Source organism: Lagenorhynchus albirostris, chromosome 14, assembly GCF_949774975.1.
Source record: "Lagenorhynchus albirostris chromosome 14, mLagAlb1.1, whole genome shotgun sequence".
NCBI lineage: Eukaryota > Metazoa > Chordata > Mammalia > Artiodactyla > Delphinidae > Lagenorhynchus > Lagenorhynchus albirostris.
In genome coordinates this window covers 63,123,222-63,144,389 of record NC_083108.1, presented here as the reverse complement: position 1 = coordinate 63,144,389, position 21,168 = coordinate 63,123,222, and the positions used below count along the sequence as shown (strand labels likewise).

General features: G+C 56.4%; 2 protein-coding genes across 2 annotated transcripts; both read right to left on the bottom strand.

Annotated features, from left to right (window-relative positions):
• Nucleotides 1–125: 125 nt before the first annotated feature.
• On the bottom strand, nucleotides 126–1,563 carry LOC132532214 (glutathione S-transferase theta-2-like). Its single transcript, XM_060170517.1, has 6 exons — nucleotides 1,452–1,563; nucleotides 1,281–1,368; nucleotides 1,084–1,162; nucleotides 559–708; nucleotides 370–476; nucleotides 126–132 (listed from the first exon to the last, which is right to left on the bottom strand). The coding sequence occupies exons 1-6, from the start codon at nucleotides 1,561–1,563 to the stop codon at nucleotides 126–128; spliced, it is 543 nt and encodes a 180-aa protein (XP_060026500.1).
• A 17,810-nt stretch (nucleotides 1,564–19,373) lies between these two features.
• Nucleotides 19,374–20,195, bottom strand: MIF (macrophage migration inhibitory factor). The gene is made up of 3 exons (XM_060120970.1): nucleotides 19,985–20,195; nucleotides 19,639–19,811; nucleotides 19,374–19,556 (listed from the first exon to the last, which is right to left on the bottom strand). Exons 1-3 carry the CDS (start codon nucleotides 20,090–20,092, stop codon nucleotides 19,490–19,492), a joined length of 348 nt encoding a protein of 115 aa, XP_059976953.1. The 5' UTR covers nucleotides 20,093–20,195; the 3' UTR covers nucleotides 19,374–19,489.
• Between the last annotated feature and the right edge of the window lie 973 nt (nucleotides 20,196–21,168).

Below are 21,168 nucleotides of genomic sequence, written 5' to 3'. Positions count from 1 at the left end.
CAGGAGCCCAGGGGGCTGTCAGGGCATTGGGGTGACGCCACAGGGGACTCAAGGGGCCACGCAGAGGAGCCCAGAAACCTCCAGCCTGGGTTGGGACCGGCTGTGGCCAGGCCGAGCACCTGGACTCAGCACCTGGCGGCAGAGCAAGGTCACTGTGGGGGCCTGAGTGCTGCTCACTCTGAGCTGCGCGACTTCAGGAGATCCCCTGACCATTTGGAAATGGGGCACACAGAGTGTTTACTGCAGATGGCAGAGCGCAGGGGCGCGGCAGACCCTCAGCGGAGCCGCTCCTTCACCCTCTGCACAAGATTCTGGGCCAGCTGGGGGTCCCACTGGGCCTCTTGGGGGTCCCGAGGCTGAAGCACTCACCTGTGGGCCTCCTGGACGAGCTCAAGGCCCAGGGTGGCCTCCACACAGGCTCGCCACACAGCAAGCCAGGACCAGTCTTGGAAGAGGTCGCAGCCGACGGCAGTGGGCTGGGGAGACAGGGCAGCTGGGGCCTGGGCTCAGCCTGCGCCCAGAGCAGCCCCAGAGGACAAGTGGGCAGGAGAACCTCACCTGCATCAGCTCTGTGAATGCCATCAGATCTGTCAGGGAGACCTGCTCGGTGGCCAGGAAGGGTCTGGCCGCCAGGACCTCCTGATCCAGGTGCTGCAAAGCGGGCGTCAGCTTCCCCAACAGCTGCTGCAGCTGCACAGCATCCACAGGCTGCCCGGAGAAGTGGGGCAGGAGAGACTGGGCTGGGAAGAGAGGCGACAGCTTATCTTGGGGCCCTCCAAGCCTCCTCAACCTCCTCTTCACCCCTCCCTCAGCAGCCATTTATCAGCGATGCCCTCTGGGGCTCTGCGTTCAGAAGGATTCTGAGGTTTCATTCAGGCTCAGGGGAAAGACAGCTGTGATAGATTAGTGATGGGCAAAAAGAGAGGACAGGGGACAGGCATTCAGAGCCCAGTGCAGCCCCAGGGCTGCCCAGCTCCTGTGACTCTGAAAGGACATGTTCAGACATCTGGGGAGGGGCTCCCCACAAGCCTGGGTCTTCCCCGGTTGCATCCAGGTTGTCCAGGCCTAGGGGGTGGCCTACACCCCCTTCCACTCTGAAGCTCCCAGCTTTAGCCCCAAAGCAGCCCCCTGGTCCAGCTCCCAGCCCTCTGAGCTGGATTCGCTGAAAGGAGGAAGGGGCCCAGCAGTCTGGAAAGATCTTCAAGCCAGGGGCTACCAGCTTTCTGTATGCCTCCTTCTGCCTCCGCCCAGCAATGAGCCCCAGACCCAGTGCACCTTACCTCTCGGCCACCAGAAAGTCCCCACCCCTGAGGGCAGGCACCTTCTCCAGGGGGTTCACCTTCAGGAATTCAGGTTTCAGGTGCTCCCCTGGGGGGCAGAGAGCAGAGGAGGCTCAGCGCAGGGTCTGGCCCCTGGGCGCCCCTCCGTGGAGCCCACGTAGCTCTGCTCACCCTGTGCCAGCTCCACAGGGCGCATCTCAAAGGGGATGCTGTTCTTCCTGGTGAAAATGTAGATGGCACGGCAGGGGGGTGAGTACCGGTCCAGAAAGAGCTCAAGCACCATCCCCGTGCTTCCCATCGGCCCTCTACTCAGGCCTCCAAAATGGGGTCCATGGTCTGATCCATGCCCCTCCCTGAAGCCTACTCCCTCCACAACTGGCTGGGCGCCCAGCCAAGCCATCACACCTTGTGGCCTCTGCCCCCTGTGAGGGGCCGGTCACTGGTTTTTCAAAAGCAGGGTCCCCAGCCTGGTCCTCCTCCACCTTCATGGGGCGGTGCAAGCCGATGGACACTCCCACCCCTGCTCTCTTCAGCTGGCGGGGCCACCTCCCCACCCCCACCCCCACCCCCACCCCCGCTTCCCTTCAGTCTAGACAGCTTTCACTGTCCTTCAAGTCCGCTGCGACGCACATGTCAGGTTCTTAAGGATTTCTGTCTTCCCTTCCACCATGCCTGTGCCACGCACACCCCCCACACACAACCCCACACACTCACAGAGTCATGCACACACAGTCTCACACACACAAACACACACACACACACACACAGACACTCCCATGCCCACCCCACCCCTGAGTAACTATCCCAACTTCCTACTGGGACCACCCTCTGCCCTCCTCGCGTGCCCCCCGAACCCCCGCCCCTTGGGCTCAGGCCAGACCCTCCATCACCAAGTGCTGTCCCTCCACCTCCTGCACCTCTTACCCCACAACCAAGACCCCGATGGCCTGGCAGCCTCACCAGCCTCCAGACTCAGCCCTGCCTCCATCGAGTCTCTCATCCTGGTGCACACAGCACAGGACCAGAGGTTTCCTTTCTTTCTGTCTGTCTTTTTATAAATTTATTTACTTTTTTAAATTTTTGGCTGCGTTGGTTCTTCGTTGCTGCGGGTAGGCTTTCTCTAGTTGCGGCGAGTGGGAGCTACTCTTCTTTGCTGTGCGCGAGCTTCTCGTTGTGGTGGCTTCTCTTGTTGCAGAGCGTGGGCTCTAGGCACACGGGCTTCAGTAGTTGTGGCACACGGGCTTAGTTGCTCTGCCACATGTGGGATTTTCCCGGACCAGGGATCGAACCCATGTCCCCTACATTGGCAGGAGGATTCTTAACTACTGCGCCACCAGGAAAGCCCCTCCCTCCCTTCCTCCCTTCTTTTCTTTTCTTTCTTTCTGGATTTCCTCTTTATTTCTTCTTTCCTTCCTTCCTTCCTCCCTTCCTCCTTTCTTTCTTTCTTGATTTCCTTTCTTTCTTCCTTCCTTTTCTTTCTTTCCGTATTTCCTCTACCTTTCTTTCTTCTTTCCTTCCTTCTGTTTCTCATTCCTCCCTCTTCCTTTCTTTCTCTTTCTTTCTTTCTGGATTTCCTCTTTCTTTTCTTTCTTTCTTTCTTTCTCTCTCTCTCTCTCTCTCTCTCTCTCTTTCTTTCTTTCTTTCTTTCTTGATTTCCTCTCTTTTTCCTTCCTTCCTTCCTCCCTCCCTCCCTCCTTTTTTTCTCTTTCTCTCCTCCTTCCTTTCAACTCTTTCCTTCTTTCTCATGTAAGGAGCCCTGGGCGACTGCCCTCCCTTCCCTGCCCCACCCCACCTATAAGCAAATAAATCTGTTGAAAATAGAAACGTGGGGACTTCTCTAACGGTCCAGTGGTTAAGACTCCCCGCTTCCACTGCAGGGGGCACACGTTCGATCCCTGGTCCTCGAACTAAGTTCTCGCATGCCCAGGGCGCAGCCAAAAAAAAGAAAGTAGAAATGTGGGTAAGGGAACCCCGAGAAACTTGAAAGCATGGTGTGCTTTCATCTGTGCTGTATCGGACGCTTATGGGCCATTCCCTAAACGTTTGTGTTTCGGCTCGCGGTTGGTTGTAAAGAGCCCTTGACTATAACACAGGGCGAAGGCTTTGTGATGATTAAAGACCATGCGTCGCGTCCTCTCGAGACCCTGCTAGGATGCAGCCACGGAATAAGAAGCGTTCTTCACAAATGACAGGAAAAGGCCACCGGAGAGGAAATGCAAGAAAATTCCCCAGGTTTACGCCTAAAAATGTAAATCCCCAGTGAAACCAGTCTGAGAATCTATCGGTAAGGAAAAAAGCGCAACGCAGTAGAAAACTGGGCAAAAGATAAGAACTTTTTTTCTTTAAAAAAAAGAAAGAAAATCAGTGTTTTTCTTGCATTTGCTGTTTTTCCAGCGTCTGACTCAAAATAGTCAATATGCCAGAGTAGCATATTTGGGGGTGACTGTTCTGACTTCCTTCAATTATAAACACATACCTAACGGCAAACACCAAATTCCCAAGCGTGGAGGTTGAGGTGGAAGCACCCGAGGGCTTCACTTAAGCCCGACCCACGTGGGGGATACACGAGTACTTGTATATTATTCTCTATAATAATAAATTAAAACCTCCATACTAATAAAAAGGTCATTGCAAAAACAAAAATTACGCAGGACGGCCCTTCTCTTGGATGCGTGCCTCATGCCGGCCCTTGGCACAGCATTTTATCAGCCGTCACTTTGCCCCTCCGGCAGACACCACCAGCAGACAGACGCTCGGGCCGCCCGGCTCCAGGCCACCCCCTCTCGGCCCCGCCCCGCCGCGCGGAGCACGCTGGGAGCTGCCAGCCCCGCCCCGCCCCTCAGAGCACAGTCTCTCAGAGCACCGCCCGGAGCGCGGAGCGTACTGTGGGCGGACCCACCAGCTCGCCGCCCTCGCCCCTGCCCTGCCCGGCCCCGCGCGCGGAGCTTGCCGGGAGGGGGGCGTTGCCATGGCAACGGTCGGCGCGTGCTGGACCGTTACGGTCTGGTGACACGCGCGCCCGTCTTGCCCAGGGCCACTGAGAGCGGTGGGTGGTTCCGTTATTGCCGGGCGGCGGCCTAGGCTGAAGGGAAGGGGTGGGAAAACCACCCGGGAGGGGGGCCTAGAAAGCGCCGGGGCCTGTGGAGCGGAAGGCAAGGGTTTGGGGCCTCGGAGCTGAGACCCCGCCGGGCTAGGGGAGAGAGTGCAGTCTCCGGCCATGTCGAGTGGAAGGAACTGTGCCGGGTCCCAGAGAGGGAGACAGGAAGGTGCGAGGTTAAGGAGGGGAAAGAGGAAGGGACAGATGGACAGTAGCAGCGCAAGGAAGGGATGCCAATGGGAGGAGGAGAGAGCACCATGGAGGCCACCCTGGTGAGAACTAGAGACTGGTTTTAAGAGAAGTCCCTGTCATGACACCCCAGTGCCACCCATTTCAGGGCTTCTGGGTGAGGTGGACCAAGTCTAAGACTAGGGGGTCAGGGCAAGAAGCCTCACAGTAACCCTTGTCAATAGGAGACTTCACACGGGACCTCCCCCCATATTGTTCATGCTTTGTTCATCCTTTGCCAGGGCACCTTGGGGTCCCAGGTGAGGACCTTGGTGGTCTTACTCCGATAGAAACTGCTATGGCCGTAGGTGAATGGCCCCTGCACCGTAGGACAAGTTACCGCTGATAACGCCAGGGAACATCACAGTTGGGAGGTTATTGAGCTCCCCAAAGTTTTCTGAGGCTGCCTTGTCATCTGTAAAGTAATTGCAGCTCTACCCTCTCCGGAGGTGGTTACAGAGACCTAGTGAGATGCTGAAAGTGCTTTTAAAGGGTGTGGGGCCCTGTAATGCAAGGACGTGTTACCAGAAAGCCCAGTCCACGTGGCTTGGGGAGCCACTGGGGAAGGAAGGGACTGGAGCCAACCTTACCCAACCAGGGCCTGCTGCCACCACTTGCCAGCAGGGCCAGGTTGGCTTGATGGGCTGCCAGTCTGTTTGCCCTCGTTCTCCCTGTCCGCGCTCTGGGTCCAGAGACCTGGATTTGAATCCTGGATTTGTCACTTACTAGCTGAGTGATCTTGGGCAAGTCATTTCAGCTTTCCTGCTTAAGTAGAGCTAAGGTGGTCTGTGAATGAAACCATATAAACGGAGGCATTTCTGGCTCCAGAGGAAGGCCGCTGCTGTCTGGGAGGAGCCCTTGCCAGGAATCTGTTAGAGACAGTTATTTTGTCACCAGGTGGAATGGCATGGGACAAAGCACTGCAGCTGTCTCGTCCTCACCAATTGCGTTGGCCTCATCCCTCATGTTATCCTGTCATTTTCAACACTGTCACCTCCTTCAGCCTTAGCATTGGCCTTGGCCTTAGTTTCCTCCTGTGTGACTTGGGGGTGATGATTCCTGCAGGAATCAGCTTGGAATAAGGAAGCTCTCAGGTCACATTACAGTTCACATGCATTAGGTGGGGTATTCAGTCCTAAAGAGCAGCAAAAGGGATGGCCTGGTGTAAGAACAGAGCTGTGGAGAACATCAGGGGCCCTGTTAACAGCCAATAAGAGTCTGACTCATAAGCACCAGGGCGGGGTGGGGGGGTGGGCATTGAGTCTTGACTAAAGAGTCTGTTGGAAAAGCAGGCTGAACAGAAAAACCGGGTCATTGTCAACACACTCAAGATGATAAGCAACCTTTTTTTATATATAAAGCGATTATTTAGATTGAGAAATTATGAATTTTAAAAACAAGGACCGGGCTTCCCTGGTGATGCAGTGGTTGAGAGGCCGCCTGCCGATTCAGGGGACACGGGTTCGTGCCCCGATCCAGGAAGATCCCACATGCCGCGGAGCGGCTGGGCCCGTGAGCCATGGCCGCTGAGCCTGTGCATCCGGAGCCTGTGCTCTGCAACGGGAGAGGCCACAATGGTGAGAGGCTCGCGTACCGCAAAAAAAAAATAAATAAAAAATAAAAAAGTACCACAAGCTCAAGAAGAATATCCTGACATTCTTCTTAACTGCTGGACACACCTTCACCTTTCAAATACTCCCTCCCCCAACCCCGCCCCTGTATTTTTGGACTGCAGACTCTTTGATTACCTTTCATTGTGACAATTATTTTATGTTTCCTACACAGAAGAGGTGATTCCCCCACCTCTCCTTTAGCAGTAAGTGTGTCCCAGGAAGCCGTTTATGCACCAAGATAGCAGACACAGGAGTGACTTCAAAGCCCGTGGGCATATCCCACTCAACCCACACATTAGTGATCCCCCAATTTTCCCTTCCCCTTAGCCACATCCCAAATGCCCAAATGCTCACAGGAGAGGTGTGACGGAGGAAATTTGCAGTGGAAAAACACAATGGGCCTCAACCAACTTGTAAAAGTATTTTCTGCAAATTTTCCAAAAGCACCTGACAACTGAAAGCATGGCTAGGGCCCCTGAAGGGATAAGCACATGCCCTGAAGCTTCAGCTCTGTTTACTTTGGCTGTAAATCCCCCTCTGCTCTGAGTAATCACAGCTGTGCCAGGCTCAAGTTTAGTGCCACCGGAGAGTTTAAGGGAAGATAGTGTACACCTTTGACCGTTGCCAGGCACTGGTTCACTCTAATTTTGCCTCATTTTGTGTTGACACACAGGCTCCCACACCTACCCACCCTGCTCTCCTCCTACAGTGCACACAGCAGGGAGGTTCCCGGCATTTGTGCCCCCACCAACCCCCGCCAAAGCCCTCCTCTGGACGGGAAGAGGGTCCTTGGCCCTGAGCAGAGTTCTCCCTGCTGGGCCCACCCCGCCCTCTCCTGCACACACACAGCTGGTCAAGCTGATCCTTGAGCCACAGGCCACTTCCTGAGCGGCCGAGGGGTGGTGGGAGCTGGCAAAGCTGATTCCCGTTCAGGTCCCAGACAGGTCTGGCAGAGCCCCAGGCCAGCTCCTCTTAACCTGCCTGTCCTCTGATAGGACAGGGGAGGGGAGACGGGAGAGGAAAAGTGTAGAAGAAGAAGAATTGGAAGAAAAGCGAGAAGGCCTCAGCTTGGGAGCGAGGGCAGTGGGGTGAGGACGGGCACCGGTCCTGCGGCTAACTTGCTGTGTGACCATGGGGGAAATCTCCTACTTTACCTCTCTGGGCCTCAGTTTCCCCTTTAAAGTAAGGCCACTAACACCTACCTCACAGTGTTGTTAGGATACCACGAGGTAATGTCTGGGGAAATTGCTTGGGAAATTGGGAAAGGCCACTCACATGGGAGCCCCTTATTATCCTTTTGGCTGAAGGGGGACAGGAGACCTGGAGGCCCTGGACACAGGCCTGGGCCTTGCCTGTTAGGGGAAGCCGCCCTGGCCTTTACTCAAAGCCGACCCTGCCTTAGGCTGAGCAGCAGGCGGTGCCCCTGAGAGCACTGGCCTGAGGTCAGAAACTCCAAGCTCAGTAAGTGAGTGCCCCAGGCCGCTGGAAAAGCCTGGAAAACTGAGGAGGTGCTGTTCTGGTGCAGCCCCGGCTGCCTCTCCAGGGACTGCAGGGAAGACGAGCAGCAGAGGCCAGGGACTGGGGAGGACAGCCAGCACAGGCAGTGATAGGGCAGCCGTGGGGCCCGGGCCAGGCAGTGAGGAGCAAGGGGTCCAACTCAGCAGGGGGCTGCAGCTCGGCGCTGGCAGGCACTGGTGGGAATGGGGTACAGGGGCCTGATCGCTTGCCCCCTGGTTGTTTCCTCCACCTGGTACCTGGTGCCTCCATGATCTGAACACAGTCTGCCTCTGCCAATGTGTGCAGAGTGAGCCCTTTAAGAAACAAAAGAAGCTGACCTGAAGTGATAGTTTGGAGTTCATTTCCATCGAAGAACATGGGTGTTGGGTTCTGGGGACGGGCTGGCAGTGGTCAGGGCAGCGAGGCCACATGGACGAGGAGGAGGAGGAGGAGGCCAGGGAGGAGGTGGGGACGGGGCGTGGGGCTGGGAGGATAGGTCAGCAGCCTGCTGGGGGCCTGAGGCGATGGAGAGAGACTGTCCCACGCTGGGCAGCTTGCTCCCCTTCACCCCCAAAGAGAGCGAGGGCGCCGCTGGGCAGGCTGGGCCAGATCCCGAGATAGGCCCCAAAGGAGCCGAATCAAACCTGCCCACTTTCTTTTCCCAAATTCATGGGTCTGCAATATTGCTGCTGCTTGCAGAGCGGAGTGGTGGGTGGGAAGGGGTGAGAGGGAAAGGGCCCTCAAGACCGCCTCAACCGTTTCCCAGGGGGAGAGGGGCGGGCCCCATTCCATCCATTCCCCTTTGGGGCCCGTGGGCAGTTAAGATTCCCCCACCTCCGCAGTGGTTGAGAGTCCGCCTGCCAATGCAGGGTACACGGGTTCGGGCCCTGGTCCGGGAGGATTCCACGTGCCTCAGAGCAACCGGGCCCGTGAGCCACAACTGCTGAGCCTGCGCTCTGGAGCCTGCGAGCCACAGCGACTGAAGCCCAAGTGCCCTAGAGCCCGTGCTCTGCAACGGGAGAAGCCACGTCAATGAGAAGCCTGCGCACCACAGAAAAGTGGCCCCCGCTCGCCGCAACTAGAGAAAGCCTGAGCACAGCAATGAAGACCCAATGCAGCCAAAAATAAATAAATTTATAAAAAAAAATTAAAAAAAAAGATTCCCCCACCTCAGCCACCTCGGGATGGGCCAGAACCAGGCGTCATTGAACTCCACGGGCACACTAGATCCCAAACCAAGAATTCTCTCCCTAACCTTTCCATCCTAAATCAGGGCCAGCCTCAAAGTCCAAATTTGGCTCAGACGTTCTGCAAAGAGATAAAATGACAAAGATACTCCAAGTCAACACAGAAATGCCCTCTCTTGTGAATTTCCTAGGGTGAAATTCAAATCAAAAAATTAAATCCCTTTGCCCTTTTAGGTTAAAGTTGAAGGAAATAAAAACTAAAAGTCTTAAGGTCCGAGGATTGAAGCCCAAAGCCTTCCCTGAGAGCCCAGCCGTTAACTCCCTCTCCAAGCATCTGTGCCAGCCCAGCCACCCACATGGCTCCTGGAATGGGGTCCTTCTCCACACCTCAGGATTTCCGCTAGCCTGTAATGTGCCCCGCTTTTAAAGGATTCAGAGTTACTAGGCCCTGCCCACCACAGGGAAATCGACCCCTAGGGCAGCCTGCAGGCTGCTGGGTGTCCTCAGAATCCAGGCAGTACTCAGCCCCATGTGGAGCCCTCTTTCTGCTGGCTCAAGACCCAGGCAGGAATGGAAGGAGAGTGGACAGGAAAGAGGATGTCAGCCTCCGACCCCACCCCCTGAGGGTTGGACCTGGTGGAGGGTTAGCTTAGCCCAGTGGATGCTTTGGGCGGGGCAGGGAGCAACTTTGCGTTCCTTCTCCTCTCTGAGCGCATCTGTGCCACTCCTGCCTTCTCACAAATGGCTGTGGACAGCCCAGCTGTAGGGTCTCATTCACGATACCTTCTTTCTTCCAGAATGTTCAAAACCTCGTAATTTTCGGTTTCCCTCTGGGCACCCAGGGCTGAGCTCTGCCCAGTGTCCGTGTGTCCTGCCTGGAGCAGGTTCCTGAACCAAGGGCCAGGGAGCAGGCGCTCTGCCCGGTTGATTCTCAGGACACTGTGTGTCCTCCATCTGGGATACTCCGGCCTGACGTGGCAGCTGTTTCTGCAACCTCATTTCCGGTGCGAGGCTCTGTGCCCTGGGAGCATCCTGGCTGTGCTGCTGCCTGCGGCTCCAGGCTGAGCCCGTGCACTTGTGCTGTGTCGGCTCCTGGTGGTGGTTTCATCCCTTTTCCTGACCACACAGAGGGCTGGCCATTTTTGTTGGATTCCAGTGCCTTCCCTCCTTTTAATACTTTCTCGCCCACACATTTTACTTTTTCTGACATATTCCTCTAGATTTTGTCTCTTGGGGTCTCCCAGGGCAAGAGAAAGAAAAACCAGTCAACTCCGGCTTGGTCACAGCATCCACTGTTGAAATAGCCCCAGGGCTCCACCCCAGAGACCCAAGAGTGACGATCCATCGGCCACTCTCCCCGCTGCTGGCCCCTCTTGTGCCTGGCTCTGCTCGCCTCTGGTGGGGCTCAGCTGAGCCTTCCTGAGACCAAATCCCTACATTTAAAAACATGTTCCCTTAGGGCCGTGTGATCCCGGACCCTACCTCCCAGTCTTCCCGTCCCAAAAGGCGCCCCCAGATCTTCTCAGTGTTTGGTGCTGATGTTCCATCCTTGCATTTGCCCGGATCCTCCACAGCCTCTGAGAACTGCTGGCTCGTGGATGGCTTCTGGGTCTCACAGAAGCCATCTTGGCCCTGAGCAGAGTTCTCCCAACTCTGTGTGGAGCGGCAGCCCCTCAGGAGTGTTCTGAGTCACCTGGCTCCCTGGGTGGCCTTGCCTTGTCCCCAGCCTTGCCCCCCCCCCGCCCCCCAGGGAGAGTTGCTGGCCCCTGCCTGAGTTGCTCTGTTGGCCTGGCCACTCCAGGGTCCCATCAGCCCCTTCATGTCTGTCCAGGCTGTCCCCTGACACCCCATGTTCTTTTAAGGGCATTCCTCTTATTTCCGCTGCTCCTGTTCTGGGAGTCAGACTAGGGTGTGTTTTTCAAACCACTCCAGGCCATTCTGGCTCTCCTCAGTGAACCTGAGGCCTGGGCAGACGGCTCCCACTCACGCCTTTTGCTCTGCCTTGCTAGCTTTGGGGTATGCAGTGATCTCCTTGAGTTGTTTTTCTATCTCAAACCCTCTTCTCTGAAGGGCCCCGACTGCTGGGGATGCTGTGTCAGTTAACAACCCTGCACCTCCTGCAGGCCAGGCAGGCTCTGTCTCCCATCTCCAGGGATGAACCTCGGATGTACTTGGAGGTGCAGGAGGACATTGCACAGCCCCAGTTCTGGCAGCAACTCATGGGCCACCACCTCCCTGTGACTGACCCAGGAGAACACCCACCCCCACCACCGCCCAGAAGGTGGAAGCTCTCTGGAGCCCAGGCGAGACCTCCTGTGGCTCACAAACCTGCCCACAAGGACCCTGCTTACATAGCAGGTGGAGATTCTCATCAGGACCACACAGCCTAGGCATCAGCTCACAGCACCAAAACCCCGTGGGGCACTGCCAAGGCCCCCAGGCAACCTCAGACTTCACATGGGCTACTGTGTGGGGTCACTGGTGTGGACTCAAAGCTTGACGCCAGTGTGCAACATGGTGGGTTTGCGGGGCCTGCGTATACCACTGCTTTCTTCCAATTCCGATTTCGGGGCCTCGGCCATAGCGTGGGAGTCACAGCGTGTGCCAGAAGGCAAGCAGCACACGGCAGAGCCCAGGAGGGCCTAGCCAGCAGGGCATGGGGGGCGGGGGTGGGAGGGCTACTTTAGGGATGGAAACACCTCACAGGGAAATGCGAGGCCATGAGGGGGAAGGGCCCCCCACCTCAGCAGGCCCACAGTGGCTGGAGGCTCAGGGAGCCTGGGGGTGGGCTGGAGAGCAGGCAGCCAGTGGGGCGGCCCTTGTCAGGGGCCAGAGTCGGGCAAGGTCTCAGAGGGGTGGGGGTCTGGGTAACACCTCTGCATGGTATGTGGTGATGGTCTTCCTTTCCCTTTCCTTTCGTGTGTGTGTGTGTGTGTGTGTGTGGTCACTCGTACCGTGAAGTATAACATACACACAGAAAAATGCATAACAGTTTAACAAGTATAATACAGACACTTGTAAGAAGAGTGAGGGGAAAATATCACTGCAGCCCCCATCCACTCCTGTGTGCCCTGCCCCAGTCAGCTCCCACCCTCCCCGCCAGCCGGCCCACTGTCTTGATGGGAGGGGAATTGTTGCCTGACTTTCATCACAGTTTTACCACCTAGGCCTGGACCTCTGAACATTGTGGTTTGGGGCTCCCTGGTTTTGAACTGTAAATAAATGAAATCGATTCATCCATAGTGGTAAGTGTCCCTGTAGCTTGTTCATGGCCCTGCTGTGTTGTATTCCATGCCGTGAAGAGGCCACAATTTATTTATCCATTCTGTTCTTGATGGACATTTGGGTTGTTTCCAGATGTAGGTTTCTTCAGGGTCTATACCTGGAAGTGGGATTGTGGGCGGATTAATTACAGCCAACATGATGGGTAGCAGTAGCATCTTGTGGGGCCTTTAATTGCATTTCCCTGATCTCTTCTGAGGTTGAACACCTTTTCCATTTGGATATTCTGTTCTGTGAAGAGGCTTATAAAATCCTTTGCTAATTTTTATTGGGTTGTCTATTACCAATTTGTAGCAGTTTTTAATACGATCTGGATATGAACCCTTTAGGTGTAGCATGTCTTTTGACTCTTCACGGTGTCTTACTAATATAAGGTCAAATGTGTCCATCTTTTCCTTAGTCATTTGTGCTTTGCGTACCTCATTTAAGAAGTCATTAAGATGATATTCTCTTCTATGATCTTTATGTCTTTAATTCACAGAGAACTGATTTTTGTGTGGGTATGAAATATAAGTCCAGTTTGCACTTTCTCCCCACGTGGTGGCCAGTGGCCCTGCACAGCTAACTGAATTGTGCTTCCTGTCACACAGATTCCAAGCTGCCCTGATCCTATATCGGGTCCATATGTGTGTGTAGATGTCTGCCCCATGCTGATTTCACTTCACCTTATTTATGCAGCTTGCTAAGAAATCTTGACATTGGCAAGGAAGTCCTCCCACCTTGAAAATGTTTTGGCTCCTCTTGGCCCTTTGGAGTCTAATAAATGTTAGAATTTGGTTGTCAAATTCCACCCAAAATCTGTTAGAATTTCTATTGGGACAGTGTTGTATCAGAGGGCAGAATGGAGAGAAGGGAAGACCACACTGCCTCCAATCATGGACGTGTGTGGTCTCCCCACTTATGTGGTCCTTCATTGACCACCCCGCCCCCGGGTGTTAGTTTGCTCTGTAGAGATTGGCACCTCTTGGCTTCATTCCCTGATACAGAGCAATATACTCTCGAACTGTTCGTTTCCCTTACTCCCCGGCCAGCTTCTCTTCTCCGCACATATGAAGTCATGTTCTGTATGGTATCTGTAAAGTCATATTCTATTCTGGAAAATGTCTGTTTCTGCACCAGTCTTCACTGTATTCTAACTATTCTTTGTCTTGCTTGTCTGGTAAATATGGTATTGAAGTGACTCAACAGGGGCTTTAAATGTCAAACTTGTATGAATTTACACCCTTTGAGTCTTTCTTTGGCCTTTTTTATCCGCACATGATCACCAGGGTCCTTATCCTTGTCTACACTTGAAATGCCGGTAGGGGGGCTAAAAAGCCTGAACTTGCTTCTCGGCTTTGTCACTGTGTTTTGTTCTGACTGGCGGCAACTCACCAAGGAATCAGCCCTTCACCGAAAGATTCATTCCTGGAAATGGGGCTCCCTTCCTGAACCCTTCTCAGAGCACAGCTCTCCTCGTGCTTTGCTGTTGGTGGTGTGAAGGCCCTGGGCTCTTTGCTGTGAGGTGTCCCTGGTATCATATCAGTCACTCAGTCTGAACAGCTGACCAAGCTGATGGGAGGCTTCTGCCACCTCTTACCTGGCTGCTTCCCTGGGGGCAGTGTCACCTGGGCGTCACAGCCCCATGTGCTGGTGGGCAGGGTCACTCACCTTCTTCTCTGAAGCCGTGCACTCAGCTCACCAGAAGGGGCCTAGTTCGGCCCCCGCCACTCCCAGTGCTGGAGTGGAAGTCTGGGCATTCACCAGAATTTAAAGAATAGTCGAAAGGCATGAAATCCAAAGGGTCTTTTCACTTCTTTCTGAACAAGAAGGAAATGGGCTTATTTTAGAATCAATATTATCCTCTGAATTATCAGAGCGCAAAAGAGGAGACTTGCTCCCTGAAGAATTGGGTTCTCCCTAGGGAAATACTGGAAGGTTCTGACAGAGTCCACCTGATTTCCCCACCACGTTGCCTTTCTTTTTTTTTTTTTTGGCTGCACTGTGCGGCATGTGGGATCTTAGTTCCCCGACCAGGGATCGAACCCGTGCCCCCTGCAGTGGGAGTGCGGAGTCTTAACCACTGGACCACCAAGGAAGTCCCCACATTGCTTTTTTGACTGGCCAGTTTTATCCTCAGGAAGGTCTAGGCTTATGTGTTAAAGTTAACAGTTCAGATGGGCATCGCCCCCCATCCCCTGCAGAGCTAGTGGTGGGAGGGAAGAAGCTCCTTAGGGAGCAGGGCACTGGCACCTACAAGAGGTCCTAATTCATAAGCTAAGTTGACAGTTTTGGAATTTGGGGCAGCTCCTTTTTACTGCTAGCATCATAGATGTGGCCCGTGAGCGCTTCATCCAAGCAGTACTCGGGACATCTGAGGCCCTGGGGCCCAAACTGGGAAAACATTTGCAACTCATGGCAAAGGGTTAAATTCTCTGATATATAAAAAGCTCTAAAACAAAAAACAACCCAGTGGGAAAAATGGACTTGAGGATTTGACTTAGTTTCCAGAAAAGGAAAAGGTAATGGCTATTCACTAGAGGAAAAGACACTCCATCTCGGGAGAAGAAAAATGCAAATTAACACCTTCTGGTGAAAAGCCTTTCCCCACCAGGAAGCCCAAAGTCAAAACAGGTGGCGATGCCCCTGTGCCCAGTGGGTTGGTGCCCTACACCCCCTTCTAGGAGGGATATCTGGCCATATTAAAACAGCAACGATTTTGACTGACTAATCCTACTTCTAGGAACCTATCCTCCAAATATACCTACACACGCGTGGACGCCAACAGCGCAGAGCTAAGAGTGGAGGGATGGAAAGGGCTCGAACGCTCTCAATAGGGGCTGGCTGAGTAACCATGGCCGGTCCCAACAAGGGAATACTGGAGACTCTTCAGGTACTGAGATAGACTTTTAAGTAAAAAAAAAAAAAAAAAGTGCAACCTAGTGTAGAATATGCTACCATTTGTGGGGGAAAAAAAAAGTTGGGGGGAGGGGAGGGGGTGTTATATGTGCATAAAATAGCTCTAGAGGGATTTGAGAGAGGGCTGCCCAGTGGAGGGAGGAGGCAGGAGGGAGCTTTCTCTTTGGGGATCCTTGGAATGCTTTGAATTTGAGCCAGGTAAATATATTACCTATTAAAATGAGAGCAGAATTAGGAAAAGAAACCAGGTGGCAGGGGGCATGGTGGCAGAGACTTCCCATTTGTAGCTTTGGGATTTGGAGCCCTGTCTGGATGTTTGGGGCGTAGACCTATGAGAATATCGAGTCCAGACCCCACTGTCCCCAGATGGGGGCTGAGGCTCCTGTAGTGAGGGCACAGAGTCAATTTCTGAAAGCTGACCATTTTTGTCTCTTTTAGGTCAGCTTCAAACACAGAAGTGAGGTGTGCTCACTTCACTAGGAGGGGAAATCTGGGCAAATGGCTGGTGGGTTTGCAGTATGGCTGCCCCCCCCCCCGGCCCCCATCTTCCAAGCCCATTCTGGTTCTCCCTGGGAGGCCTGGAGGGCTGGAACCTGGCTTTGCACGGCTGGGAAGAAGGGCTGGGTGGCAGGAGAGAGCTTTACAAAAACACAGTTTTGGGGGCCAGCACTTAGTGCAAAGGGGGGCAAAGAGTCAAGGAGGACATCAGTGGGCCAGAAACACTGGAAACTTCCTAAGCTCTGGGACTGGCTGACCTCCCCAGATAATACCAAGACCTGTGTGCAGTCACGGCCCGCTGCTCCCTGCTTCAGCTCCCCTGGTGATCCACATTACTCGTATCAGAGGCTGAGCTGTCCCGTCAGCTCTGAGGTTTAAGGAATATGTAGGAAAGACATGTGGTGAATCTCTTCATTTCACAGATGGGGAAAACTGATGCCCAGAGGGGAGCCAAGCAGTCTCTTGACCCCAGGGTCCCTCGGATCAGGCTCCCAGGGGAAGCAAGCCCTGAGGCAGGCGTCTCAGACCAGGGGACAGGGCAGTGGGGCAAGCCTGCAGAGGACAAGGTGGGAGGCCTGAGGGGGAGCCTACGCTGCCCAGCTCTTCAGAATGGACAAGCCCCGAGTGGCCTCCGGGCCACTGGCGCAAATATCACAGAGCCAGATGCAGCCACCCAGAGAGTGCTGGGGGACACAGGACCCAGAAGCAGCTCACAGGGCCTGGGCCGAAGCACAGGGTACTTGGCATCGTGCAGCACTGGGTGGCCTCAGGGAAGGCATCCTAGAAGGGTGCAGTGTGGGGCTCCCAGTGAGCAGGTGGGGGAAAGGCATTCGATGCAGAAGGAACAGCACTGGCAAGGGAGGTGCCAGGCTGCAAACCGGGGCTGAAGGTGCTGGTTGCCCCAGAGGCCAGGGGTCTTTGCTGGCAGGTGATGCGGTACCACTGGGGCAATGGTGGAGAGCGGGTGGCAGTCTGTGCCTCCACCCCCATCTGTCCCACATCTCAGTTCGAGCTGTTATTTGGAAATGAGTTTTTGCTGCTGTTTTGAAGGTTGACGGCACCCCTGTGGGCCTTGGGGCAGCTGGTGGCATCAGGGGAAGGGATGGATGCTTGGTGGGCAGCGGAGCCCATGCTTCGGAGGAAATGGAGCTGGCCGGGTGTGGGGCGGGGCGTGGGGGGGGACTGGGACTGGGGACAGATGTCTTGAGAGGGAGGTGCAGCAGCTGCTCTCCTCGGCATGCAGGGATGGTTATTAGCTCCAAGGGGCTTGGGAGCATGGCGGGCAGGGTTAAGAATGTGGGACCCAAAAAAAAAAAAAAAAAGAATGTGGGACCCTGATCCACAGTTGCCCCCTTTTTCCCGTCCAAGGAGCCACTGCTGTGCGACACCCCAGCTGACCAGAGCCTCTGGCGCTCCCTGATTCATGGGGGCAGCATGCCATGCTCTGCCCTCCAGAGCCCCTCCATCCTCCCCAACACAGCAGGTGCCCAGCCTCCTTGGCCCTCAGAGACCCCTGCAGCTGGGGAGACCCCCATGGCTCATGTGAGGCCACAAGATGAAAGTCCTAGCTGGGGGCAATGGGAGGGAATGTGAAGTCTGACGCTGGGAGGTGGTGGCCTGGTGTCGACACACCCCAGGAACCAGGATGGTGTCCTCACCTGTGAAATGAAGGAGTCGGATAAGATGCTCACAGACACCTAGGCCCCTGCTCTCACGACCTCGTGTGGTGTGGTGAATCAAGGTGAAGGCCAAGAGCAGGGGGAAGAGGCTGTGTGCTGGGAACTTGGGGGTTGGAGGGCACACAGCTGGGGAGCTCAGGGGATGTGAAAAAGGCCAGGCCGAGGCAGGAGCCTGTCACAGGGCAGGTGCTCATACCCAAGAGGGAGGCCCCAGGCCACGAGCCAGGCTGAGTGATGTTTGGCTGCAGCTGGAGCCATGCCACCCCCCCACCCCCTCCCCCAGCACGGAGACTGACTCCAGTCCCCTCGCTGAGGACAGAACGAGACTGAGGTGAACTGGAAGATCTCTGTGGAAGAGGAGCATCCCCTCCGAAAGATGGGCCACGCCCTCCAGACTCCCTTGAACCGACTCTCCTCCTTTCAAAGGTCACGACTGTCCCCACTGTCCTGGAAGTAAATCCTCAATACCCAGGGAGCTGACTGGGGGCTGAGGGTGGAGAGTGCCCCCTGGACCTGGACCGAAGGAGAGCAGCCCTCAGGCATCTGAATGCGCAAGCTGGCACTGGCACTCTGCCCCAGAGGTGTGGGGTAGGGGGTGGATCCAAGTGGAAAGTGCCAAGGGACTGGGCTAGGCAGCCCCGGGGCCTGGGCTGTTCTGAAGTTGCCATAATCAGAGGGCAAGTGTGGCCTGCTACAAGCCTAGGATGGGCACCCAAAGCTTCCTGCCCCTGCCTGCTGGGAGTTCACACTGAAGCCACAGTGGGTGCCACATGGGCTGGGCCACTGGCAGCCGTCCCAAGGAAGGAGCCCGTGGCCACCCCAGGCCCCAGCACACATACAAGGTGGCCCTTGTCACTGTGTATCACTCGAAGGTGGGCCTGCTCCTCACTCCCAGCATCAGAAGGGAAGAGCTCCAGAGGCTTGGTCCAAGTAGTAATAACCCTTTTCCCCAGAGCCCTCAGCTTCCAAAAACAAATTCACTTAAATTCTGTGGAATTTAAAAAAATCACCTCCATCTAGGATGTTCCTGACTATCTTAGGGGCTGAGAAAGAACAAAGGGTTTCAATGGCTCGGGGCCAGCAGGAATCCAGAGGTGAGGCCCCCAGGAATGGGGTTCATGTGGCCAGAGGAGCCCCTTCTCTGTGCCAGCAGCTGCAATGAACTGGACTTCTCCCCCAGGGCAGGCAGTGCAGGAAGGGTGGAGCTGGCCCTTCACACAAATTCCCAGTGCTCATGGCTGGGCCTCATTTGGAAGGAGTCACTGCCAGGGCCCATGGAGGTGCTCACGCTGCAGGGCAGTAAAGTGTTCAGCCCAAAGGCGACTGGACCTGAGCAAGCAGCACCTCGTGGCAGCACCAGGACTGCCTGCTGCCCTATCGCTGCCCCCACGAGGGAGTGAGCCCCTGCACTTGGAGAAGGGATCCTAGGCCAGGAGACCCCAGTTACACTGGACCTTGACACTGACTTTGTTTTCACAGGGTACCCTCAGCGCCAGGACCTCCGGAGTCCTAGTGGGGTTAACTAGCCACCTGGAGGCTTTCAGAGCTGCTGCACCATAAGACCTGAATGGTACCCAAATTACAGGGGGTGTTATCTCAGGGAACTGCTGTGCCTGAGGGGAGCAGAGCCCAGGCCCAGAACTGGGGTGAACAGGGCAACATAACCAGGAATCACCTCCTGGGCACCTTCCCTCCTACCAGACCCAAAAGCTGTTGCAAAGTTCCAGAACAACGGGATTTCCCAACTCAAGACACTGAGGCAGCAGCCTATCGAAAAGTGACCCTGGATGGAGTGGGGAAGGCCTTCTTGCCCCACCCCCCCGCCCCCACTCAGATTCTGACCCCTCCCCCTTCCCCCCCAGCCCTAGCCCAAAAGATAGTCCGGCCTCTGCGGGAGGTGGGGGGTGGGGGACTATCGACGACGAATTCCCGTAGGATTGCGGGGTCTGCGGCCTTGGGCAGGATGCTAACCACAGCTGGGCCCTCTGCTGGGGGCTGGGGGCGTGGAGAGGCTAGGCTGCAGATTCTGGGGGCACCCCTCCCGACCTCGGTTCCCCAGTCACTGACCCAGCCCTGCACCGATTCCTCGGCAAGGCAAGGAAGCCCAAGGCAGCCCCAGTCTCCACACCGTTTATTTCTCCGTCCCGGTAGGTGGGGTCGCTGGGGCGGGGCGGGCAGAAAACCGCGCGCAGATTGCGGGACGCAGGCAGGGGAGCCCGGGGCGCGACACTCAGGCGAAGGTGGAGCCGTTCCAGCCCACGTTAGCCGCGTTCATGTCGTAGTAGTTGATGTAGATCCTGCGGGGGAGGAAGCGGGTCTAAGCCGGCTGCGAGGTGGCCGCCGTGGCCGCGCGCCCCCTGTCCCCCGACGCCCACACACCTGTCCGGGCTGATGCGCAGGCGTTCGGCCAGCAGGCCGCACAGCAGCTTGCTGTAGGAGCGGTTCTGCGCGCCGCCGATCTTGCCGATGCTGTGCAGGCTGCAGAGTGCGCACGGCTCGCTGGAGCCCCCGAAGGCCATGAGTTGGTCCGGCACCACGTGCACCGCGATGTACTGCGGGGGAGGGGCAGCGGTCAGCGGGCCTCCTGGCCTCGCCGGCCCGGACGCCCCCATCCCTTCCCCTCCCGGAGCCCCATCCCGGAGCCGCCTTCCCCGCCCAAGCCCCATCCCGGGGCCACCTCCCCCGCCCCAGCCCGGGACCGCTTGGCCGGGCCCTCCCCGCAGACCTGCGCCGGCTTGCCAGTGGCCTGCGCCAGCTGCTGGGTGAGCTCGGAGAGGAGCCCGTCCGGCACAGAGGCGCGGGGCACGTTGGTGTTCACCAGGAACATCGGCATGATGGCGAGGGACGGCGAAGACAGGGATGCAGGAACCAACCGACTCGCGCGCAAACACCGCCGGGAAACCTCGGAGCTACGTGACCGCCGCCCGGCGCCCCGCCCAGTGCGGCTGCGGCCCAGCCTCCCGTGACGCCCCAGCCGGCGGAGGCCCCGCCCCCGAGGCCGCGGCGCGCTCGCGCCTGGTGACGTCACCGCCTGCGGAGGCCCAGCTCGCCCGGCGGAACTCGGAGCCACTGCAGAGTCGGCCATTGGCCCTGAGCACCTCCTCAAAGTTCTCCACGCGGCGGCCAGAAATCTGCCTGTCCCTCGTTTGTCCTTTCATCTAGTCACAGCGACGTCTGTGTGCCGGGAGCAGCGGGGATGCGGCTTTTAGCGGGACAGATGGCCCCTGGCCCTCCAGCAGATCACAGCCGGACAAGAAGATGGAGTCCCAGCTCATTCCACTGAGCCCTTGTGTGTCCGCAGTCTCCGCGTGCGCGCGCGCGTGTGTGTGTGTGATGGGGAGGGGTGGTCATTGATGCAGGTGGGAGGGGGCTTCCACAAGCGAGTCACCATCCAGAGGCCTTCCCTGCACCCCATCTCTTCACGGTGGGTAAGGATGCTGGGAGGTGCCCAGGGGAGGGGCAGGGAGTAGGAGGGGTTCCAAAGGCAGTCAGCAACTCCGTCTCAGAGCCCACGCCAAAGCCCCATCCGGTTCCCTGGACAACCCCTCTGCAGGTCTGGAAACTTGAGCTCCTCAGGGAAGCCCCACCCTAGCCAGGTCCTGTGCGGATGCCCGCTCACAGAGCCCTGGGTGCAGTCTCTCTCTTCCACTGTTGGTCAGCTCAGGGGGCACCTAGTAGGTGCCAAACATACAAGAGACATGGACTAAATACTGGCTGAATGAATGAATGAAGTTAGCCATGACACGGCAGGACGAGGACAGGGCCAGGGATGAGCCTGCAGGCCCTGCCATTCCTGGGCAGGAGGGCCACCCGACTCCCGCTCTGAGGAGACCCTGGTGGGGGGGCTGTGCTGGGGAGCAGAGCTCTGCAGGCACTCGAGGGGGTTTGGCTCATGCTGGTTTGGCCAAG